Source organism: Sturnus vulgaris, chromosome 25, assembly GCF_052056855.1.
Source record: "Sturnus vulgaris isolate bStuVul1 chromosome 25, bStuVul1.hap1, whole genome shotgun sequence".
NCBI classification, from domain to species: Eukaryota; Metazoa; Chordata; class Aves; order Passeriformes; family Sturnidae; genus Sturnus; species Sturnus vulgaris.
In genome coordinates this window covers 7,724,117-7,746,928 of record NC_142267.1, presented here as the reverse complement: position 1 = coordinate 7,746,928, position 22,812 = coordinate 7,724,117, and the positions used below count along the sequence as shown (strand labels likewise).

The 22,812-nt window shown below is 49.7% G+C and overlaps 1 protein-coding gene across 9 annotated transcripts in view; it reads right to left on the bottom strand.

Moving 5' to 3' along the window:
* The window catches only part of CCDC30 (coiled-coil domain containing 30), a 41,081-nt gene extending 19,158 nt beyond the window's left edge, over positions 1 to 21,923 (bottom strand). For 4 of the 9 annotated variants that reach the window (XM_088178584.1, XM_088178585.1, XM_088178577.1 and 1 more), the window contains exons 1-9: positions 21,650 to 21,787; positions 20,828 to 20,948; positions 15,144 to 15,319; positions 11,264 to 11,417; positions 8,412 to 8,527; positions 6,481 to 6,573; positions 5,664 to 5,770; positions 4,703 to 4,883; positions 601 to 699 (exon numbers count right to left, since the gene is read on the bottom strand). In XM_088178584.1, coding sequence (XP_088034710.1) covers positions 601 to 699; positions 4,703 to 4,883; positions 5,664 to 5,770; positions 6,481 to 6,573; positions 8,412 to 8,527; positions 11,264 to 11,417; positions 15,144 to 15,319; positions 20,828 to 20,948; positions 21,650 to 21,694 — 1,092 coding nt within the window. In that variant the 5' untranslated portion in view covers positions 21,695 to 21,787. Of the gene's footprint in view, positions 1 to 600; positions 700 to 4,702; positions 4,884 to 5,663; positions 5,771 to 6,480; positions 6,574 to 8,411; positions 8,528 to 11,263; positions 11,418 to 15,143; positions 15,320 to 20,827; positions 20,949 to 21,649 lie in introns of those variants that run through there. The other 5 variants (XM_088178580.1, XM_088178582.1, XM_088178578.1 and 2 more) reach the window with 5 other exon arrangements.
* Positions 21,924 to 22,812: the final 889 nt, after the last annotated feature.

The window sequence follows — 22,812 nt, the reverse complement described above, 5'->3', positions numbered from 1 at the left end:
CATTGTTTTTTCTATGCAGAGAGAAGCAGATTGTAGGAAATGTGTCTTCTAGGAAAGAAGGAGAGGAGAAAAATGGTTCTCAAATGTTTCCAGTGGTATTTCTATACCTCTTATCCAGGGCTCACAGAACCTCCACTGACCCAAAACACCATGGGAAGCTCTTCTCCCATCTCTGTCTGGCTGACACACCAGGCAGATCAAATTGTTGGGCTGGCAAGGAACAAACGGACAGGAAAGAACCCAGAACCTGATGGGAATCAGCTTTAAATGTACCTACACATCCCTTGGTTTCATTAAACCCTAAAGAAGAATTAAGCACCTTCACATAGGTAGAAACTTCACACTCATGGGGAGACAACAAGCTCCTCAGCTGACACAGCTGAAGGCAAGACAACTTCCTAAGGGGAGAGTTTTCATGGAGATCACATTGGCTGCTTTCCTCCAAAATCCATTCACCTGCATGAGCTGAGGGGCTATGAATCCTCAGGAGAGGGTGACAAAGAGCATCCACAGGAGAGAGTCACTTCAGATGCTCATTTAAGATGCTTATTTTAAACATTTCTAAACAGAACAGTTCATTTCCCGAGGAAAAGCTCTCACCTCCTGCATCTCCTGAGTTCCAGATGTCACCTGCTCGTTCCCAATCATCTCACTTTTGTTCTTCTGCACCTCAAACAACTCTGTTTCCAAAGAGGTGATCTGAACATGGACAAATCCCAAGTTAAATCCAACCAAGACTCACAACTAAATGCACAACTACTCCTAGAGTGCTCCCTGTGCTGCTGTTATAGGATATGGCCCATGTTGGAAGCAAGGAACAGGAGGGGATGTGCATGGCCAGCTCCATCTCATCCCTCATTCTTGCTGCTTCCAAGGAAGAAGGAGCCATCTGGACTCAAGCCAGAAAAATATGGAATTCTGCTCCACAAAAGGAGTGGAACAACCCAGGCACATGATAAAAACTCAAAGCTTCCACACATTGTGATGCTCCTCCAACATGGAGGACCCCAAGACACCCCAGTTTAGGTGCTGGGTCATCCTTGTTCCCTGTGCTCAGAGTGCTGATTTTATCCAAGCAGATGTTCAGCCTGGTCCATCAGTACTCATCCTGGCCCCTTCACTGCTCATACGAAGTTTTCAGTCCCTCCAGAAGGGCTCCAAGGACTCAGGATTTGGAACAGCAAAGCACTGACCTCTGTGACCACTGACTTCTGTTCCTCCTGGCACTTCCTGGCAGGTGGGAGTTTGGAAAAGGTCTTACTCTGCATTCGAATCACTCCACAAGGGCATCTGCCCTTCAGGGAAAAGTTATTGGTTCTGAATTTATAAAAGGCTCAAAGGAGTTCAGAGCAGCCCAGATAAGGATTATCCCAGAGGAACAGCTCAGCTTCTTTTCCCCATAAGGGATCCCACAGACCCTTTTCCAAAATCCAAGTCTTGGCACTGGCAGCTCCCCTGCTCCACTGCTGGCAGAAGCCTGGACAGCTTCCCTTTCATTCCTTAGGCTTGAAATCCAGTTTGAGCCCCAGGCTAGACTGTCTAACTGCCTGAGCTTGGCTCTCCTGAAATGAACTGGGACACTGGAGGGAGATGAAGTCCAGCTCCACAGAACCCCAGACTGGTTTGGATTGGAAGGGACCTTAAAGCCCATCCAGTTCCACCCCTGTCATGGGCAGGGAGGGACAGTTTTCTCTATCCCAGGTTGCTCCAAGCCCCGTTCAACCTGGCCCTGGACACTTCCTGCGATCCAGGGGCAGCCACAGTTTCTCTGGACAACCTTTCCAGGGCCTCCCCTCCTTCATAGCCAAGAAATTCTTCCTCATATGTAATCCCAAAGCCAAAGAAGTGCCAAGTCCCTGCCAATCACAGTCCATTTCCAAAGCAGCACCTCAAAGCCCCTGAGCTTTGCTCTCCCTGTGAGCTCCTGGCACCAACTGGGTCTGCTGGAGCTTCTAGCAGGGGATGGTCTCCAACACACAGGAAAGCTGCTGCAACACTGCTTTTTGAATTAAAGATATGAGCTTACCAATGTGTTAAAAGGTATTAAAAGTGGGGTGAAACACCCAGACCTCTCACAGAAGAGCTAAAGGACAACAAACCCCTCTCCTTTTGCATGACTTGATGATTATTTTGGGTTCAGCAAGACTTTGAAACTCCAAAAGGGATCTCAAATGCAAAATACACCTCCCCTCCTCACCCCCAGCCAGTCTTTGGTGAGAAGTTGATAACCAGCAATGTATTTCTTTATTCTCCCTCCAAGCCGTTAGCTTTTAAGCACTTAATTTGTGCTCCCAAATCGCATGCCAGCAGCAGAACAATCCTCACTCTGTATCCCATTGCCCTGGTCCTGAGTCACAGCCTGACCAGCCAAGGCTTCTGCAGCTGTGCCAGGACCAAAAACCCTCCCAAGTCCTTCCCAGCTGGGGCAGGACTGGCAAACACCCAGCAGCACTGCCTCGCTCAGGGTCCAGCCCCTTCCCTCCTCATCTCCAGGGCCCTTAAAGCCCCCTGGGAATGCAAGACACAGCTCAGCAACCTCCAATTAAGCAGATGGATCCACCCAAGGGTTAAAACCCCCATCCTCATCCATCCTGCCTCTGCTCCATGGCCCTGCATCCCTCAAAATGCTTCTTTTCCAGCTGCAGCAGCTGCCAAACTTTTGCAGACAAAATGCCTCACATCTCCTTGGCTCCCGAGCATGGCATTCCCAGGGATCTGTGCAACAGCCCACAGAGCAAAGAGGCGATTTGTCCAAACTGAAAACACATCGTGTTTGATTTGTGGAGGGCTGTGTTTACTCCGGTCCAAGGGGGAAGAGTTTGGTGTGAGTTGAACAAGCCCCAAGTTAAATCAAAACACTGCCACAGTGGACAGACCCTTTTCCATCCCATCCCAGAGCAGGCCCGTGGCTCCTCCAAGACAGGAGACAAACATGGTGCCACTGGCACCGTCATTAAGGTATTTGAACTTGCCTTCAGCCTGTTTTTAGAGGCTTTTCCCAGAAGCTACTGGGAATTCCTCATCTCTTCCTTTAAACAATCCAACTTAAGAGTTGTGTGTCTACATGGGATAGGCCAGCACCATCTCTGACACCATGCTTTAACCCAACACCAGGTGTTAGGACATGTCATTCCTCACTGAAAACGGGGGGGTGGGGGAGGAGGGGCTAAAACCTCACTTCAGAAATCCCCTAGGGACACTCTGGACTGGTGCAGCTACCAGTCAGGAAAGATCAATCCAGGCTCACTGCAGAGAGAATTTCCAGCACAGAGGGCTGAGGACAAGAGCTCCAGCAAGGAAGAGCTCCTGGCCAGGCAGCAGAACCTCAGCCCATGGGAAGGACCTCCTCAGCCAGCCTATGTGGGGAGAATCCCACCTACCTGGCCAGACCAAAGTCTGTTTTCCTCTGTTCTCTCTGGCTGTAAATTCCCCAGCTGCTCCTTCTGTGAGAGATCAGGGGCCCTGGTAGTGATGCTCCACACAGAATTTTCCTTGGGGAAGTAGTGCCAACCCAGCCTGTAGTGCCACTGCTCTTCACAGAGCTACCCCAGAGGGATGGATAGTCCTTCCAGAAAACTGAGGCTAAAAACCACCCTGACAAAAGCAGCATCAGACTGAGAGGCTTCAGCCACAACTTACTCCTTGCTCAGAGGATGGAGGTGGCCCTGCAGGTGCTCAAGGAGATCCCCAGTGTTGCTATGGCTCTGGAAAAACAGATGTTCAATAACTGCTTCACATCCGTGATTTCCCAAAAATTCCTAATTGTCACATGCAAATAATAAAGAATTTCTATCCACATCCTGAAGTCAAAGCATTATTTGAGTGTACTTGTCCTATTAACAGGAATATATCCAGGTTACCCTGGGATGAGGGTACCCAAAACCAAGTAGGACCTAGGTTAGGAAGATGCTGCTGAGGTCACATTTTGATCGAGATTAAGTAGAGCTTCTCAAGATGGATCTCAGAACTGTCCCCAGAGAGGTGACCAGCCCCACTCACAGCAGCTTTTCCACAAGAGAGGAAAAATTCCCTGTCCCTCCATTTGTGTGTTCAGAGGGATGTTCCCAGGTACTGCAGATCCTGAGCCTTCACACTCAACACTGTCTGACACATCCCCAAGATCCTGTCTCTGGGGAAAAGCCAAAGTGCAATCTTCTGCCACCAGGACACTTAACTGGTGATATTTCCTGGGATGAAGGAGTATCAGTGTCCCAGACAGTAGGGTCAGATGTGATATTGGGAAAGATTTCTTCTCTGTGAGGGTGCTGAAGCCCTGGCTCAGGTTGCCCAGAGAAGCTGTGGCTGCCCCATTCCTGGAAGTGTCCAAGGCCAGGTTGGACAGGGCTTGGAGCAACCTGGGATAGAGGAAGGTGTCCCTGCCCATGGCAGGGAGTGGAATGAGATGGGATTTAAGGTCCCTACCCAATCAAACCAGTCTGTGAGGGGGAACAGGAGATGGAAAAGACAACACTTCCATAACACTTGGGAATCAGCACTTCCAACCAAGAGTCATTTACTCCCTGCTAGGATTTTTCCTTCCCCGTCTCTCCCAAACTAGCAGGTTTTTCTGCCTGTTTTTCTTGTCAAACTAAACACAGCAGAGTGCAGGACCAGGTCAAACATCATTCTATTTTTCCAATTAGAGAGAAAAGCAGATGAAATGAAGGAAACCCAAACCTTGTCTCTCCTATTTCTTACTCACTTTCTGGTGCAGTCCCTCCACCTCGCTCTCCAGCTGTTGCTTCTCTTGCTTGGTTTGGATCTGGGTCTCTCCCAGAATTGATTCCAGCTCCTCATTGCCCTCACGTTCCTGCTCCAGTTTTTGCAGCTTGTGAAGGAGCTGGGAATTCCTGCCCTCAATGTTCTCCATGGCTTCACAGCACCTGCACACCAAAACCCAGCATCACCGAGGCTGGAACTGCATCCCAATTGTTTCCCACCAGCGAGGAAAAGCCGAGGTTTTCCTCACACTCTCCTGCTGATTTCCAGTCTTACACACAGCATGTCCTGTGCCAGTCCTCGTTTCGATGGGAATTAGGGGTGACAGGATCTACACAACGAATTATGAAGTTCGGGGCAGGAAACAGGTAAGGCACGAGGCTGCCAACAGCAGAGAGACAACAGCAAATTCAGCTGCTTGAGGTGGAGAACAGGCTTGGGAATCTGAAGGGAAAAGAGCCAGACGGATGGGATCAGCCCCCCTTTCCTCCCTGAACGTGCCAGAAGAGATGCAGCAGCTCCTGAGCAGATATTGGGAGAACAAAGCTTTGAATTCCCTTCCTTAGAAATCCCTGTTTACATATTTATGTAAATTTAAACATTTATATTTATGGTTGAAAGCTAGGTGTTTTGGTGCACTCCTAGAGAGCAACCAAATCCAAAGAAAACTTCTCAGCACCAAAACAAGTTTAGAAACAGTATTTTTGACTGCAGAGAGCCCCAAAAGCCCAACTCTCTTCTTTTAGGAAAGCAACAAACTGGAGGAAGTGTCAGCATTTAACTGGAAAACGTGATTCCTCAGGACTGCATCTCCTCCAAATTTTCCCATTTGGGAGCAGAAGTCCAAAAGAGTATTTAATCAAAATCAATTGGTGCAAGAGAGAGCACCAGAGGCACAGCACCAGGAACCAGTACAGAGGGTGAAGGATTGCTACACCTCTCACCTTTTGTGGAGAGTTTCAACACCCTGATCTCCATGTTCTTCATATGGGGCAATTCTGCTGGCCCCAGTGTCTCCACCAGCTCCTGCTTCTTCCCGTGTGCCCTGTGCCTGAGAGAAAATCAACATTAGCACAGAACTAGGATTGAGATCTCAGAAGCCGAGGATAGATTGGGCTGGAGAGACCTTAAAGCTCATCCTGTTCCATGGGCAGGGAGGGACACATTGCTCTATCCCAGGTTGCTCCAAGCCCCATCCAACCTGGCCTTGGACACTTCCAGGGATCTAGAGGCAGCCACAGCTTCTTTGAGCAACCTGTGCCAGGGCCTCACCACCTCCAAAGCCAGGAATTCCTTCCCCATATCCCATCTGACCCTGCCCTCTGGCAGTGGGAAGCCATTCCCCCTTGTCCTGGCACTCCAAGCCCTTGTCCCAAGTCCCTCTCCAGCTCTCCTGGAGCCCCTTTGGTTCCGGAAGGGGCTCTGATCTCTCCCTGGAGCCTTCACTTCTCCAGGTGAACACCCTCAGTTTTCCCAGCTTGGCTCCAGAGCAGAGGGGCTCCAGTCCCTGGAGCATCTCCCTCGTCTCCTCACTCAGCTCCAACAGCTCCACATCTTTCGCCTGCAAGCACAGAAGGATTCAAGGCTACCCGCGTGTCTCAGAAATAAAACACATGAGCCATGTCAGCTTCATCTCTTGGCCCTTAGGAGCAAAATCCTCCAAGCCCGGAACACCCAGGTTCTCATGGACAGCTAAGTTCTGGGATGCAGAGGGGACCTTGTTTTTCTGGAAAGAGCCAAAGAAAGAGCCCTTGAAAACACCTGCAGTGAGGCCATTCCGACTCCCTCGGCCCGCGGAGGCTCTGGCCTCTCGCTCCGCTGGTACTCACAGATCTCCTCCTTGAGCTGCTCCACCTGCAACACAAAACACCTGATTTGAGTTTTGGTGAACATTCCATTTTCACATTTATTATTGATTTATTACTGTTCCTTATCCTGAGGGATTGGTTGAGATTCCATGGCTGCTCCAGCTACTAAGTGGCCTCAGACAAGGAGCAGCAAAAGTGGGGAGGCTGCTCCAAACCATTAAAGGGTGATTTTCCTGAACTTACTTCACTTCCTGACCACACCCACATTGTGTCAGATTCCAGCTGCTATTTCTGAGGACACCTTTCAGTGTCTTCCATCCATGGGATCAATGGAATTCAATTATCAGCAGCAGCTCTTCAACCCACAGTCACAGCTCATCCCAGGCCAACTGCCCAGCCTGTTCGTCCCCTACTCTTTGTAACCCACAGGCAAGAAAACACCTTTCAGGACACAGAGCAGCTGTAGTTGGTAATAAGGCACATTTTCTACTACTATAAATGAAAAATTGGAAGGTTCCCAACTTCTGTGCCACAGTTCAACCCCATTCCTAAGGAATAAAGGGAATTTGCTCTTAGCTTAATATCTGTCTGGAACTGATCTCAGTCTGGCTACATTTTTTCCTGTTCAGTGACCACCACATATTACATATATCTGTATGCTTTTTGTCTATATAGACATATATATATAAATAAATTTTAATATTATATTTCTACGTTTTTATAAGCTATACATACATTTGTGTATCCATAATGACTGAAAGGAACAATGTCCTACAGCAAGGAAAACATTATTTGGAATAAAAAATAAGTAAACAGAGGAATTTGAACTAAGTCATGGTTTTTTGCAGCTCCAGAAAGAGACTGTGCTGTAAATACAAGGTTTGAGGTGACAGACATGGAAAAACCAGCAACTTTTCTAAATGCAAGGAACAAAACTATAAAAAATTCTGTACTTATAAAAAATACTGTAAAATACTGAACACCTCAAGTGGGAATCAATCCCATCCAAGATAGTACCTGAAAAATATTATTTGAAAAGTATCTCCTTAGAGATACTTCTTTGAATTTAGCAATACTCATTTGATGTGAGAGAACTGCAAGACAGCCAAGAGCTCTCAGGGCTGGGATGGTAGAGGCAATTCCAGGCTCTCAAAGGCTGATTGAAGGAAATCAGAAGGTAAGAACAGCAGCAGATTTTGTGCCCAATAATACACTTCAATAGGAAGCAGACCCTTCTACCCCTTCCCTGCTGGCAACTTCAGTAAGGAATTACCTGGTCGATAGCTCCTTAATTGTTCCTTAATTCTAGGTGGCATTTAGAGAATCCTGGCTGTATAACAGCAAACATAATAGTAATGTGATAGTAATGTAAGTAATTCTATTAAGAGAATCCACAGAAAATAAGCAAATCAACCAATGGGGCTGAGTTAAAAACCAAAGGGGCTGAGAGGGATCAAAAATGAGCATAAATTTCAAATTGATTTCAAACCAGCTGACGGAGGTTTTAGGCTAAACTTAGGTAAACTCAACTCTTTAATCCAGTCCAGGGAAAGGCACATGTGTTCCTTACACTTGAGTTGGGGTAAACAATGACCAGGAGCAGGGATCCGATCCCTCTCCATGGGCTCAGGAAAATGTGTCCTAAAGTCTTCAAGCCACCACTCAGTTGGAGTCACTCAAATTCTTCCTGCATGGAAGGAAGTTCCCAGAGCTGCATTCTCCCTGTTTCCTGAATTTTACTGCTCCATGAACCATGACACAGCCAAACTGCAGCTCTAGAAAAACTGGGCACAGAACAGGAAGGGGAAGGGGAAGGCAGGGCAGGTTTGGGAGCAGGGATGACAGCCAGCCCAGGATTGTTGGCTTGGCTTGGTGGATCCTCACCAGCTCCAGGAACGCTTTCCTTTCCAAGTCGAGCATCTGGACCCGTGCCCGCAGTGCCAGGATCTCCTTGTCCAGTCGGCTGTTGTGCTCCATGGCCCTCTGCAGCTCAGTCCTGTCTGGAGACAGCAGCACTGGCAAAGTGGCCACTGGCTTGGCCCTGCCAGGCCCTGCCTGGCCCACACTCCAAGCACGGATTCCAGGCTGATCCCACACATGGGAAAGGTGGGAGGCAGCATGAACATGTCCCACATTCACTGGAAACACATCTCACATCCACTGGGAATACATCCTGCATCCACATGGGAACACACCCCACATGCACTGGGAGCACATCTCACATCCATTGGAAATACATCCCACATCCACATGGTAACACATCTTCATAAAACACATCCACATGGGACACATCCATGTGGGAACACATCCCACATCCATGCCCTCTCCCTCCCACAGCAAAGGCTGATGTCCCTGGAGATCCAGGTTCAACAGCAGTCTCTCCATCATTATTCCAGGAATTCAGTTTACCTCTGGATCATGGAGGTAGACCTCATTTAAATCACTCACCTCATCTAATATAGGTTTCACTTTGTTTTTGGAAAACCCCAACAGCCACATTTTGAATTTTCACCATAAAATCCATCCCTGCCAAAAGCAGGAACACAATCCCAGACAATGTATCCATGCTGTCCACACATTAAAATTTAATGGAATGGCCACCACTGGAAAAATTGCACACCAATTTTTCAATGGATCAATGAATAAATAAATCTAAACACCAATAAATGCAGATTCCCAATATTTCCAGGGCAGAAATAGGAAAAGTTGTTTGTATTAGGAGCACATGTTGAGGACATGCTGGTATCCCCCTGTCTCGGGAGACAATTTTCCTTAGAGAAAAGATGAGAAATATTTTTCCCTTTTCAGCTTAACAGTGGGCACAGGAAATTTTAGTTTAAATTTGACCTCTGTTCAGGCAAAAATAAAAATCTACTTTTTGGTTCCAATTTGGAAAAAGCAACAAATTCCTTTTGCAAACAAGCATTCTGATATTGGATCTTCAGTTGTGTCATTTAAAATAAAAAACAAAGAGCATCTTCACAGAACCACAGAATGGGTTGGGTTGGAAGGGAACCCCGAAGATCATCTCATTTCAACCCCCATCTTCCACCAAAATGGAAATTTTACTGAAAAGCCTGTTGACCACTACACAAATTGACTATAAAATTATCATACAATGATGATTAAAAGGTTGACGAAAGGATAATAAAATTCCAGCTCTTTTCCTCTTGTAAAAATCCTGATCACCTCCAATTTTCCCAATTATTTCTCCTGTTTTTCCCCCTCAGCTGCCTTCAGGATTGACCACAGGAGTGATTCCACAAGGACAACAGTGTTTGGATGTGGCAGCCCAGTTCTGCTTTGGAAAAACCCCACAACATTCCTTAAGCACTTGGTTAAATACCTTTAAAGCCTTTCCTCACCAAAATCCCACTAACTGGGCTCAAACTGGTCAGGAATTCTTCCCTTCAATGCACACAAGTTATCACTGAACCAAAATATGTCGTTTAAGGGGGTTTTACTAAGGATGAGTGACCCTAGTTTAGGTTTTTAGTAGCAAATCAATTGATTCCCAGAGCAGTTGGCTCAGAGCTCGCTGGGAGGAGAAGCCTTGCAGAGATACAGAACAGGGAAGTCACTGGGATGCCATCACCCTCATTTTGCACACACAGCACAACAAACCCCAGAGACAAAACAAGCATTAAACTCTTACTCACATTTCATAAAGCCTTGTATTCATCTAACACCTCAGAAAGCACAGATTTCCCTGCAGAAGCTGCAATCCACTGGAGTCCCAGGCTGGAGCCTGTCCATGCTCCAGAGAATCAGCACTGGAGCTGCCACATCACTCACCCCACCCCTGGGGACTATGGATCGATCCCCACCCAGTACAGGGATGAAAAGGCTGGGAATGATGGCGCTGGAGGCTGGAGAGGAGCTGCAGGGGCTGGAAAGAAGCTCTCAGGTCCTGGCGCTGTGTGTGACCTCCAAGGGGAGCCTCAAGACCTGCAATGCTGCCCTAAACCTGCCCCAGGTAGAGGCAGTCTCCTGCAGGGAGTTGGTCCCTGCAAAGGCACATGGGACTGTTCTCCAATGACATTCTGCATCACACATTTCGGGACAATGCAAGGAATCCCCCAAAAGAGCATCCAGACACCTGTGTGTCGCTAAGGACATTTTCCATGGACATTTCACTCCAAGAGCACCTTTATCATGTCTCCCTCCAGAAAACTGTTTATTTCTACAGTCAGAATTCATTAAAAAATCCTAATAAATAGCACTTCAGGGCTGGTCAACAGTTATTTCAAGAAGGAAGTGAAGGGAATATTCTCAGCAAGGACAATGTACCCAGTCACTTCCTCAGTGCTGCACTTTCTAAGGATCCTATGGAGGCAACATCCCAAACTGCACCTGGAGAACCCTGGGATAAGAGGCCCAGCTCTGCTAACTAACCCAGTGCACATGGCAATTCAGCTACCCTGCTTCCAGACCAAGTCATCATTCCCTCTCTATCGACTCCCAGGGCAGAAGGCTCTCCCTGGAGAGGAGATAGGAAACTCCCAGGGATAGCAAGGAAATTCATCCAGACTGTGCAGCTGTATCACAGATGAGAGAAGCCCAGTCTCAGAATTAATGGATTTGTGACTGTTAACAACTGCATTCCCACTCCTAGGGAGCAGGCTGACTCCTGGCACTGATTTTTCCACATTCCAAGCAGAGAGGACAGAGGACAGACTGCCTCCCCCACCCAGGGCTAAGAGCAGGCCAGGAGTGGCCACCAGAGCAACACTTACCTGCTCCACTCTGCTCTTTGCTTGGTGTATCCAGCCCCTCTGCCACCCTCTGGATATCTGCTTGGGACTCCACCAGCCTCTGTGGGGCCTCTTCCAGATCTCCCACAACTCCTGCAGGTGTTGCTGGCTCCCCCTCCAGCTCTTCCCTGTGGAACTGAAGCATAAGGGTTAATGTGGCAATGGAAATGAGGAACCCTGTGGTGATGTGACCAAGGCAGAGCTGTTTGCCACCCCCTCTACACTGGTCCCATTGGGAAAATGTGTATTTCCTCATCTCCAATACCAGTTCTGGGACAAACCAAAGGCAGGAGATGCCCACCAGGCAGCCCTGGCCCGAAATGTGAGGTGTTCCCCAGCTCTCAATAGAAGGGATTATTTCCTGCCCAGGCTGGGCACAGACTGAGGATGACACTGTTTGAACTCTGGGTCTTTTACTCTAAACCCAGCAGAAACCCTTCTAACCTGGTTAAGGACAAACCTGAAATGAGGGAGACCAGAAGTGTGATGAGGAGCAGCTAAGGGAGATGGAGGAGGCTCAGCCTGGAGAAAAGGAGGGTCAGGGAGGACCTTCTGGCTCTGCACAACTCCCTGACAGGAGGGTGCAGCCAGCTGGGGGTCAGGCTCTGCTCCCAGGAAACAAGGACAGGAGAAGAGGGAATGGTGTCAAGTTGTGCCAGGGGAGGTTTAGATTGGACATTAGGGAAAATGTCTTCATGGAAAAGGTGGTCAGACATTGGAATGGGCTACCCCTAAAAGTGTTCAAAAAACCCTGTGGATGGGGCACTTGGGGACATGGGTTAGTGGTGGCCCTAGCAGTGCTGGAGGAATGGTGGAACTCAATGACCGTGGAGGGCATTTCCAACCTTGGTGATTCTATAAATTCTCAAATATGAGCCAGCAGGAAAATGAGCATTTCCTTATTTCTGTCTCCCCAGGAAGCTGTGTACATTCTTGCTGATGTAGGAATTCAGCTCCCAATGCCTGACAGGTGTAAGCAGAGCCAGCCTTGCACACAGAGATGTTCCTGAATAACAGCACCACCAGCACAGGGGCCATGTGTCCCTCAGGATCATGAGGGGGATTTTCAGTTCCAACATATCTTGACTAGAAGAGGTTTTGTTACCATGCCTTACGCTTGACAGGAATGTTTCAACCACAGTTATCCCAACCCCTTGTGAAAATCCCTCCGTTTTCCCAGCTCCTCCTGGGAGCTCTGTGGGTTCACTATGTTTTTTTAAGACCTCTGATTTCCTGGGCCTGCCCATAAGAGCTGGAGAGCTCAGTTTCACCCAAAGTTTTGGCACTGTGATTGGCTCACTCTGTCAGAGCAACACTGGGAGACTCGGAATCATGCGATCATAGAAAGGCTTGGAATGGAAGAGACTTTAAAGCCCATCCCATTCCACCCCTGACATGGGCAGGGACACCTTCCACTGTCCCAGGTTGCTCCAAGCTCCATCCAACTTGGCCTTGGACACTGCCAGGGATGGGGCAGCCAGAGCTGCTCTGGGCAGTCTGTGCCCCACCCTCACAGCCAAGAATTCCTCCCCCATTCCCCCCTGTCTAGGCACTCCAGACCCTTTTCCAAAGTCCCTCTCCAGCTCTCCTGAAGCCCCTTCAGGCAATGGAAGGAGCTTTAGGGTCTCTCTAGAGCCTTCTCCAGGTGGACACCTCCAGCTCTCCCAGCCTGGCTCTCAAGGGGCTCCAGCCCTCAGAGCATCTCTGTGGCTTCACTCCAACAGGTCCTTCCTGTGCTGGGGATCCCAGAGCTGGAGCAGCACTGCTGGGGGGGCTTCTTCAGAGAGGAGCAGAGTCATGATGCTGTTTGCCTTTGGGGTGCAAACACACACTCCTGCTCATGTCTAGCTTTTGATCCACAAGAACTCCCAAATCCATCCTGCAGGGCTGCTCTCCAGTAATTCCTCCCCCAGCCTGTGCTCATTCTCAGATTGCCCCGACACAGGCACAGGAACTTGAACTCCAGGAGCTTCCCTGGACCATTGCTCCACATCCCTCTTTTTTATGGAGTTACACATTCCTGCTCCACTGCAGGGGAGTCTTAAGGCTCAGCACATTGGTTGCCATTGACATTTGGCACTTGAGAGGGTGAATGAGGTAGCACATGCCATGAATCCAGAAGGCTTTTCCCTATGGCTTTCTCATAAGTGACCACACAGAGAGGCAGGTTTGTATCTCGCCTTTCTGCTTTCCTGGGGATGCAATAAAACAATCAATTCTGCTTGAGCTGTCTGGCTAAAAGCTGAATTCATCCCTGTACCAGACAGGAACGTCTCCAGCCCTTCATTCCAAGAGTGGAACAGGTCAGCTGGGAACAAGCAAGGCCACACATTCCAGTAAACAGAGTAAGATGAGCAATTAACACCTTAACCTTTAACACTAACGGTTCTGCAAAACAAGTGGGATGCTCCTGGGAACAATGGAGTGTTTAATCAACAGTTTCTGCTCCACAGGCACAGAGAGCAATGACATCACTGGGGAGACTAATCAGTCCAGTCAGGGAGATTTTTCCGGGAAAACACATCTCCAATGTGTCCTTCAGCTGATTAAAAACACAGAAAGAGTGCCCAATGTAAGAAATGCGGAGAAGCCGTGGTTGATTGGAAACAAAGAGCATTAGATTAGTAACAATTCCATGGAAGCGTTCAAGGCCAGGTTGGAGCAATCTGGTCTAGTGGAAGGTGTCCCTGGTCACTTCCAATCCAAACTGCTGTGTGATTCCGTTCCTGTCAGCAGGAAGAAACAGAAAGGAACAAGAGAAAGAGCCCTGACCCCTATTTGAGGTCTTGCTCCCTCCTCACTGCCTGAGACCTCAGGGACAAACAGCAGCTCCCGGAATCCCAGGGCATTCCTGGACTCTAGTTCCACGGAGATAAGATCACGAGTCAGGTGGAAACTGGTGGCCTTGGAACCACAGAATCAGAATATCCTAAGCTGGAAGGCACCCACAAGGATCATCCAGACCAACTCCTGGCCCTACACAGACACCCCAGGAATCCCACCCTGTGCCTCGGAGCATTGCCCAAATGCTCCTGGAGTTCTGGCAGCCTTGGGGCCACGACCATTCTCTGGGGAGCCTGGGCAGTGCCCCACCACATTCTGTAGGAAGAACCTTTTCCTGATATCCAACCTAAACCTCCTTGGCACAGCTCCAGCTGCTCCCTCAGATCCTGGCCCTGCTTACAAAGAGCAGAGATTGGAGCTGCCTCTCAGGAGAAGCTGCAGCCCCCAGTGAGCTCTGCCCTCAGCCTCCTCTGCTCCAGCTGAATCCAGAGAAAGTCATTCTTACCCAGTGAAGATCCTTACACCAACCACATCACAAACTCCTCAACACAAGACTACAATTAATCCATTTCACTGTGCAGATGTGGGATCAAATAAAGTGCTAAGTGTGAGAAATAAGAAAGGCACTGACTTAGAATCCTGGAATCCCAGACTGGTTTGGTGCTGGAAAGGATCTTAAAGCTCATCTCATTCTATACCCAACCATAGGCAGGGACACCTTCTACTATCCCAGGTTGCTCCAAGCCCTGTCCAACCTGGCCTTGGACACTTCCAGGGATGGGACAGTCACAGGTTCTCTGGGCACCCCAGGGCTTCACCACCCTCAAAGCCAAGAATTCCTTCCCAATGTCCAGTCTAGACATATTCTGTCAGTTTGAAACCATTCCCCCTTGTCCTGGCATTCCAGACTCTTGTAAATACTCTCACTCCATCTTTCTTGTAGCTCCTTCAAGTATTTTGGCCCCGAGACTCCACAGTGGCCCCAGAGACAGGAGAAACAATTTTCATTACAGAAATATCCTGAAGATATTCCTTTCCTGCAGCTCTCAGGCAGCCAGAGCCATGGAGTAGGAGGTACCTGGAGCCCATCAATTATGCTGTGGGATTCCAGCTGCCGGGCTGCCACTTGCAGCTTTTCCAGCAGCACCGTCCGCTCCACCAGGAAATATGCGACCTGTTCACTGGCAGCACTGCAGGAGATCTGGGATAAACCTTCCTGCTCCAGCATCTCCTCCACCTCCTTCAGCTGGGTTTCTGCAAAGCAAGGTAAGGCTTGGTGTAAGCAGAGGAGAAACAAAGGGCAGGGTTTCCTGGAGATCTGTCACAGCTCCTCTAAACATTCCTCACTGCAACAGCCCCATTTCTCCTGGAGCCCAACATCTCCTCAAGTTCCTCCTGCTTCCCACCTCCCTCATTGCCTCCCATTCCCTGCTATCTACTATTTCAGCCCTATTCCATCTCTCCCAAGGTTTCTCTACACATACTCTTCCCTGCCTGCCAAGCTGGTGATAGGAGCTGCTCCCCCCAGGCAGAGTTCTCCCAACCTGGTTCATCCTCAGCCCCTTCAACCCCAAGTACAGCTTGGTGGAAACAAAACACCAGATTAAACAGACACTGAGAGAAACAGAGAATCATTAAGATTGAAAAGACCTCCAAGATCATGAGTTCCGACCCTCAGAACATCAAGTCCAACCTTGGGGAGAAAGCAAACAGATGGACACAGAGTCACAGATGTTTTCTTTGGCAGGAGACGCACAAAATACCAGATCACTCCTAGAGAGCATCACTATTTTCCCAAGGAATGTCTTGGAAGGAGGCAGATCTGAACACCTTTAAGAATTAAACTGCCAGTGCTTATGTGTATCCAAAAATTATAGCCAGGAAGACTCTGTACTGGGAAAAACTTTCAGACTCAAGGGTCTCTAAGGCAGAAAGGTGAGAACAAGACTTGCAGGAGTCAGTTTATGGCTGGGCACCATTGTATTTCTACAACCAACAGTTGTTAGAAAGACCCCCTGGTTGGTGTGGTTGGAATTTACCTGCCAGGAGAAAATGAGGAATCTTTGCTGTCTGGCATGATGAGGGCAGCAACTGCTGCATTGGATTCAGCAGCTTGTGGAGACAGGGGAGGACTTTTCAAACCCTTCTTATGTAAGACATATTAAAACCAAAACCAACAGACCAAATTTTCACATTATAAAGGCTTCCAAGTGTTGTAAGATGGGAAGTGCAGGGAGTTATATAGAGGTAGGAGGGATATTCACATTCTTTCCCTGCTCAGGGATCTAGAGTTGGACAGCAGAGGTTCAGCAGAGCAAATATTCCTCAGACACAGGACATACAGAGTCCTGGACAAGGCTGTCCCTCACTCTCATGCACTGATTTAAAACAGGAGCCAGCACAATCACATCCCGAGGCCCCGATCGATCCCATGTTTCCACTCCACGCTTCTCAGCCAGCTCCATCCAGTACTGTGGATGGAAAACACCCTGCGGTTTCCCAGGCATCTTCCTCAGGGAGATAAAGCACAGCCTGGTCAATACAGGGTCAAACAGGGCTCCCCAGGAGCTTCCTGCTGCACCAGAGCAAACAAGGCAGTTTGCAGGATCAAAACTGATCCGTGTGCCTCGGGAAGAACCCACGGATCACACTAAACTGAACTCCAACCTGCCTGGCAGCTTCCTCTCCCAGTTTTGCCAAATCCCAGCTAAAATGAACAGAAACTGCTCTGGTTTATGGCCAGGATGGGACCTCTGTGCCCTGAACCACCTTCACTTGCCAGTGCTCCCCTTGTCCCCAGCCTGCAATGCAGGACAAAGCAGTATCATTTTAGACCCCAGACATATTCCAGAGGCCGAAGAGGAAAAAGGAGGGTCTGCTCACATAGCACAGGTTGCCTATGGGTAAACTCTCCTGATTCCTTACAAACCCCTTCCGTCCCCCATCCAGTGTCTGGGATGGGCCAACCCCTGCCCCAGGCACTGTCACACAACAGCTTCACTGGCATCTCCCACTCTGTCCACGTTTGTTTGGAAGCAAATTTTATATTAATATTTGTATTTTCCTACCCCAGGAATACTCTGAGAAACAGTAGACACCTCACCCCACCACAGCCCTACATCCTCCAGCCCTGCTGGGTGTGTTTAACCAGCCCAGCTGTTACAACAAACAAGCTCAGACCATGACTGTTTTTTTCTTTTTATTCCACTTTCTAAACACATCCAGGCAACTCCCTGAGCGCTGTGTATCACTGCTATTCCAGCTGTTTTTCAGGAAGGCTTTTGGGAACACCATTGATCTGCCCTCCAACAACACCCGGTGCATTCAGCAAGAGCATCAGAAACGGATCAGGAACTGCCTGGAGGGAAGGAAAAACGTCACTCTGGGCAGAGGTATCAGATTAAGTGACACTCAGTTCAATGGCCCAGCATCAACCAGCCTTGGCTGCTCCCTGTAGGAATATGTGAGCCCAGGATGGCAGGAAGCAAATGTGTGAGCAGAGATTCACTTTTTATCTTCAGAAACTGCTCAGTGTCAGTCACCAGCACTAACTATCCTCAGGGTCTAAAGGAAGGCTGGAGAGAGACTTTGGTCAAGGGCCTGGAGTGACAGGACAAGGGGGAATGGCTTCACACTGACAAAAGACAGAGTTAGATGGGACACTGGGAAGAATTTCTTGGCTGTGAGAATGGGGAGGCCCTGGCTCAGGTTGCCCAGAGCAGCTCTGGCTGCCCCATCCCTGGAAGTGTTCAAGACCAGGTTGGACAGGGCTTAGAGCAATCTGGGATAGTGAAAGGTGTCCCTGCCCATGGTAGGGGGTGGAATGGGATGAGCTTTAAGATCCCTTCCAACCCAACCCATTCCATAATTCCATGATTTTAGCTTTTAGCGATCAAGCCTCTCCTGCTTCCCAGTGATCCCACTTCCTAAGTGACCCCAGACCAAGCAGAGTTTCTGATCCATTTGCCTGCTGTTGGAAGAGGGAGTGTGCTCAGACCTGAGAGCCCACACGGGTCTCCAGGCTCCCTTCCCCACCTCTCAACTCAGGTGTATCAGCACAGATCCTGTCCTTCACCCTGCATTATTCACAGCTCAGGCTCTTCCTTTGTATCACCAGCTTGAATCAGCCACTGTCCCCATTCTCCTTTCAGTGCTTCCAAAAGCTACCAACGACCACCCTGTCCTGTTGCCTTGCCCACATTTTTAACAATCCCAGCAGACCATGGTCTGTTTTTCCACAAGCCCCTTCTCCAGCCTAATCCACTGGATCATCCTATGCCTGCTGAGACACCCGGGTATCCTGCAAAACTAACAGGGGGAGCAAGACGTGGAGCACAAATCCTATGCGGAGCAGCTGAGGGGGCTCAGCCTGGAGAAAAGGAGGCTCAGGAGGAACCTTCTGGCTCTGCACAACTCCCTGACAGGAGGGGACAGCCAGTGGGGTTGGGCTCTGCGCCCAAGGAACAGGGACAGGATGAGAGGAAACGGCCCTCAAGATGTGCCAGGGGAGGTTCAGGTTGGATATTCAAGGAAAGGCAAGTCAGGCACTGGCACAGCTGCTCAGAGAAGCAGTAGAGTTCCTGGCGTTGTTCAAGAAATGTGTGGATGTGGTGCATGGGGTGGACCTGACAGTGCTGGGAGAATGGTTGGATTTGATGACCCTAGAGGGCTTTTCCAACCTAAACATTCCCATGATCCCAAAAACTCTGATGAAAAGCAGAGGCCTGGGGAATAGACACAGGGATGCAGCATAGAACCCTGCAGCAGGGACACGTTAGACACCTGGAACAGCCCAACAGAGGCCTTTTGGATTTTGCAGCATCTCCAGCACAAGCACATCCAGCCACTCCATACTGGAGATGGCCAGGGGGATTATTTTATAGAGAGGCTGACCTAGAACTATGGAATCACAGCATATCCTGAGCTGAAAGGGACCCAGAACGATCATCCAGTCCAACCCCTGACCTCGCCCAGGACACCCCAACAATCCCACCTTGGGCATCCCTGGGAGCAGTGTCCAAATGCTCCTGGAGCTCGGGCAGCCTTAGGGCCAGGACCATTCCCTGGGAAGCCTGGGCAGTGCCCCATCACCCTCTGGGGGACAGCTTTTTCCTGACATCCAACCTGACCCTCCCTGGCACATCTCCAGCTGTTCCCTCATGTCCTTTCCCTTGTCCCAGAGAGCAGAGATAAAATCCTCCTCCAGAAGAGCTGCAGCCTGGGACGAGCTCTCCCCTCAGCTTCCTCTGTCCCAGCTGAACAAACCTGGATAAAAGGACCAGTCACTCAATAAAGTGCTCTACAAAGACCCAAAACATCTTGGTGCTGGCACCTCTCCCTGCAGGTTACAGGCCAGAGGGAGCAGGGGTTCCAGATTCTTAAATTATCCATGCACATCCCAGGATAGTAGCCAATGCCAGCAGTGAGTCAACAAGTCCTGAACCTCAAAATCTGAGTGATATCCCAAAAAAATATCCCTCCAGACACACTTTATAGTACCAAAGCCACACAACTCCCTCAGGGACAACACACTGGGAACAATTGGATGGCAACCAGCAAGTCCTCCTGGATACACTGAGATCCACGGACAACGATCTCAGCTTCTATTCCAGGGGTACTCATTGCTCAACAGCCTCAGGAATCCCTAAGAAATGGAGAAAAATCCAGAGGAGCAGAGCCACCAGGAAGAAATTACTGCATTCCAGCTTTGGACAGTCTGTCTTTCTCCTGCCACCTTGTGGAAAGGGAGAGAACTAGGAACAGAATCTTCTGACACAGCGAGATTCACAAGAGCTCATTATTAATTTTAACCTTTGTAAGCAGCCTTTCCACCACAAACCACAGCTTTAAGTGCCCAGAGACATCAAATTTTTGGGTAAATCCATCTTTGGAAAGTCACACCACCAGATGTGCTCCTGAAAACCCAACTGATGCTCAAAATTTCCCCCAAACTCCTGTATTTGCTGTCCCAAAGCCTAAATCACAAAGAAACTCTTTGTGCCATCACCTTCAATTTTACCTTCGGACCAGGACAATACAGCTCACAAAAGGAGTTAATGGTGATGTGGGCTATGAGCACCACTGAAAGTGCAACAAAAAACTGAAGAAAATCAAGAATTAAACCTAGCAAAAGTGACCCTAGAGTTTGAAAATAAATTATTTCAAGTTAAATAAGTGAAATAATTTGTTTAAACAAAATTAATGAAGCTCTGAGGGACCCTGAGCAACTTAGTCTACTGGAAGGTGTCCCTGCCCATGGTTGGGGGTGGAATTGGATGAGCTTTAAGGTCTCCTCCAACCAAAACCATCCTGGAATTCCATGACAATGAGCACACCCAAGCTTTGAATCCCAGAACAAGCAATTCCTGTCTGTCACACTGTTTTAAAAAATGTGGAGTTTGTATAAACCAAAGCTAAGAGCAAATTCACTGACTTGGTGGGAGTGACAGATAATTTAGAGCTTGAAACCAAAGAGCACCATCAATTCTGGTCTTCAAGCAGCCTCTGGAAGATGCTTCGTGCAACAACAGAGCTACATGGAGAACCCACCAAATTCCCTGAATAAAGACAGTAAAAGCAGCCAAGGACCACTAAATCAAGTACAAATCTGTTCGAACAGCTCACTAACATTTTTAGCAACTTCTCAAACAACAAACCACTGAGAACTCCTCAAAAACGCTGCTCAGCTCTCCAAGAAGCTTTCCAGACCCAAACACCTGCCAATGCATTCCCAGGGCCCACACTCTGGAGGGAAGGGATTACCCTGCTGCAGGTGTAGCTGTTCCAGCTCCAACCTGAGCTGCTCATTTTCCTTCTCATATTCAGAGGCAATGGCATCCCGCTCTTCCATCAGGGTACGGACATGGCCCATGTAGCTTTCCACCTGGAATAAAGAAAATCCAGCTATTCCCATGTCTGCTGGCGCCTCCAGTGAGGCAGCAGCACAAAAAGTTCTCCACCCCATCATGTTTACAGGATAACTTCAAATGTTTGCAGGACAATATGTCTCATGCCTTTGGAACACCTGGGAATGGTAAAACCTTGACTGGGAGGTCAGGAGGTCATGCAGCTATGGGGGTGCAGGGATGTGGGGAGCTGCTGGGCTCAACAGGTGCTTCTTGATGCCCAGTATGAGGAATGGGGACATAAACCCCAAGTTCCTGAGGGCAGCAGTGTGGCAATGACACACCTGAACCTGTTGCTTCACACAGGGGGAATCAAAGGAAACAGGCTTGGGAGGGTTAACTCTGGTTATATCCCAGAACCACTGAGGTTGGAAAAGGGTCCCAAGTTCCCAATCTGTGACAAAACTCTGTCTTGTCACCAGACCAGAGCACTGAGTGCCACATCCAACAGTTCTTTGAAAACCTCCAGGGATGGGGACCTCCTCACTGCCCTGGGCAGCCCCTACCAATGCGTGACCACTTTTTCAGAGAAGAAATGTCTCTTCATGTCCAACCTGAGCCTCCCCTGGCCCAGCCTGAGGCCATTCCCTCTCCTCCTGTCCCTGTTCCCTGGGAGCAGAGCCCAACTCCCCAGCTGTCCCCTCCTGTCAGGGACTTGTGCAGAGCCACAAGGACCCACCTGAGCCTCCTTTTCTCCAGGCTGAGCCCCCTTTCTCAGCTCCATCAGCTGCTCCTGGTGCTCAAGCCCTTCCTTCCCCAGCTCCGTTTCCTTCCCAGGAGAAGCCCCAGCCAGGCCCGCTCCCCGGCCTTACGTCTCTCATGTCCTGGGCCCGCCGCCGCTCCAGCTCGCCCAGCCGAGTCTCCGCTCGCAACAGAAGCCGCCAGGCCAGACCCAGCTGCTCCTCGGCCGGGGCGTTGGGGTCGGCGCCCTCCGCCCGCAGCCAGCGCTGGATGGTGTCCGCCGGCACCGGGGACTCTGCCTGCGGGGCAGCGACAGGAGCCGTGAGAGACGGGGGGGTCGCGGGTACCCCGAGCCCCCCGGGCCGATCCTGGGGGTACAACCGACCCCCCGAAATACCCCCGGGCCGGCCAGCGCCGGGGATACAACCAATACCCCGAAGCCCCCTGGGCTGGTCCTGGGGGTACAACCGGCCCCCCGGGCGGGTCCCGGACACCCACCGGGGCGCCAGCGACAGCGTCCATACGGCGGGATAGACCCTGGCGCCATGGCAACAGGCCACGCCTCCATCAGCACTATGAGGCCACGCCCCATTCACCTCACGTGTGCTAGGGAGGCCGCGCCTCCGTCACGCCCCCTCCTTCCTCCGTGACGCCCCCTGGCGGCCGACTGCGGGCAGAGCTGTGACTATTCCTAATCCCTGTTCCTATTACTATTCCAACCCCTGGGTCACCAAAAGGGGCCAGAAGTTTTCCCGATTTTCTTCTAAACCCCACGTGAATATGCTGGAGCTAAAGGGGAAGAGGGCAAGTACATGGAGCCAAGCCTAGAGAAGAGAACGCTTTAGGGAGACCTTAGAGACCATGCCAGTTCCTACAAGGGTCCCCAAGAGAGCTGGAGATGGACATTGGACAAGAACATGGAGTGAAAGGACAAGGGGGAATGGCTTCCCACTGCCAGAGGGCAGGGCTAGATGGGATATTGGGAAAAAATTCTTCCCTATGAGGGGGGAGGCCCTTGCACGAGTTGCCCAGAGAAGCTGTGGCTACCCCACCCCTGAAGTGTTCCAGGATAGGCTGGACAGGGCTTGCAGCAACTGCGGCTAGTGGAAGGTGGAATGAGACGAGCTTTAAAGCCCCTTGAAACCCTAAGATGACTCCATG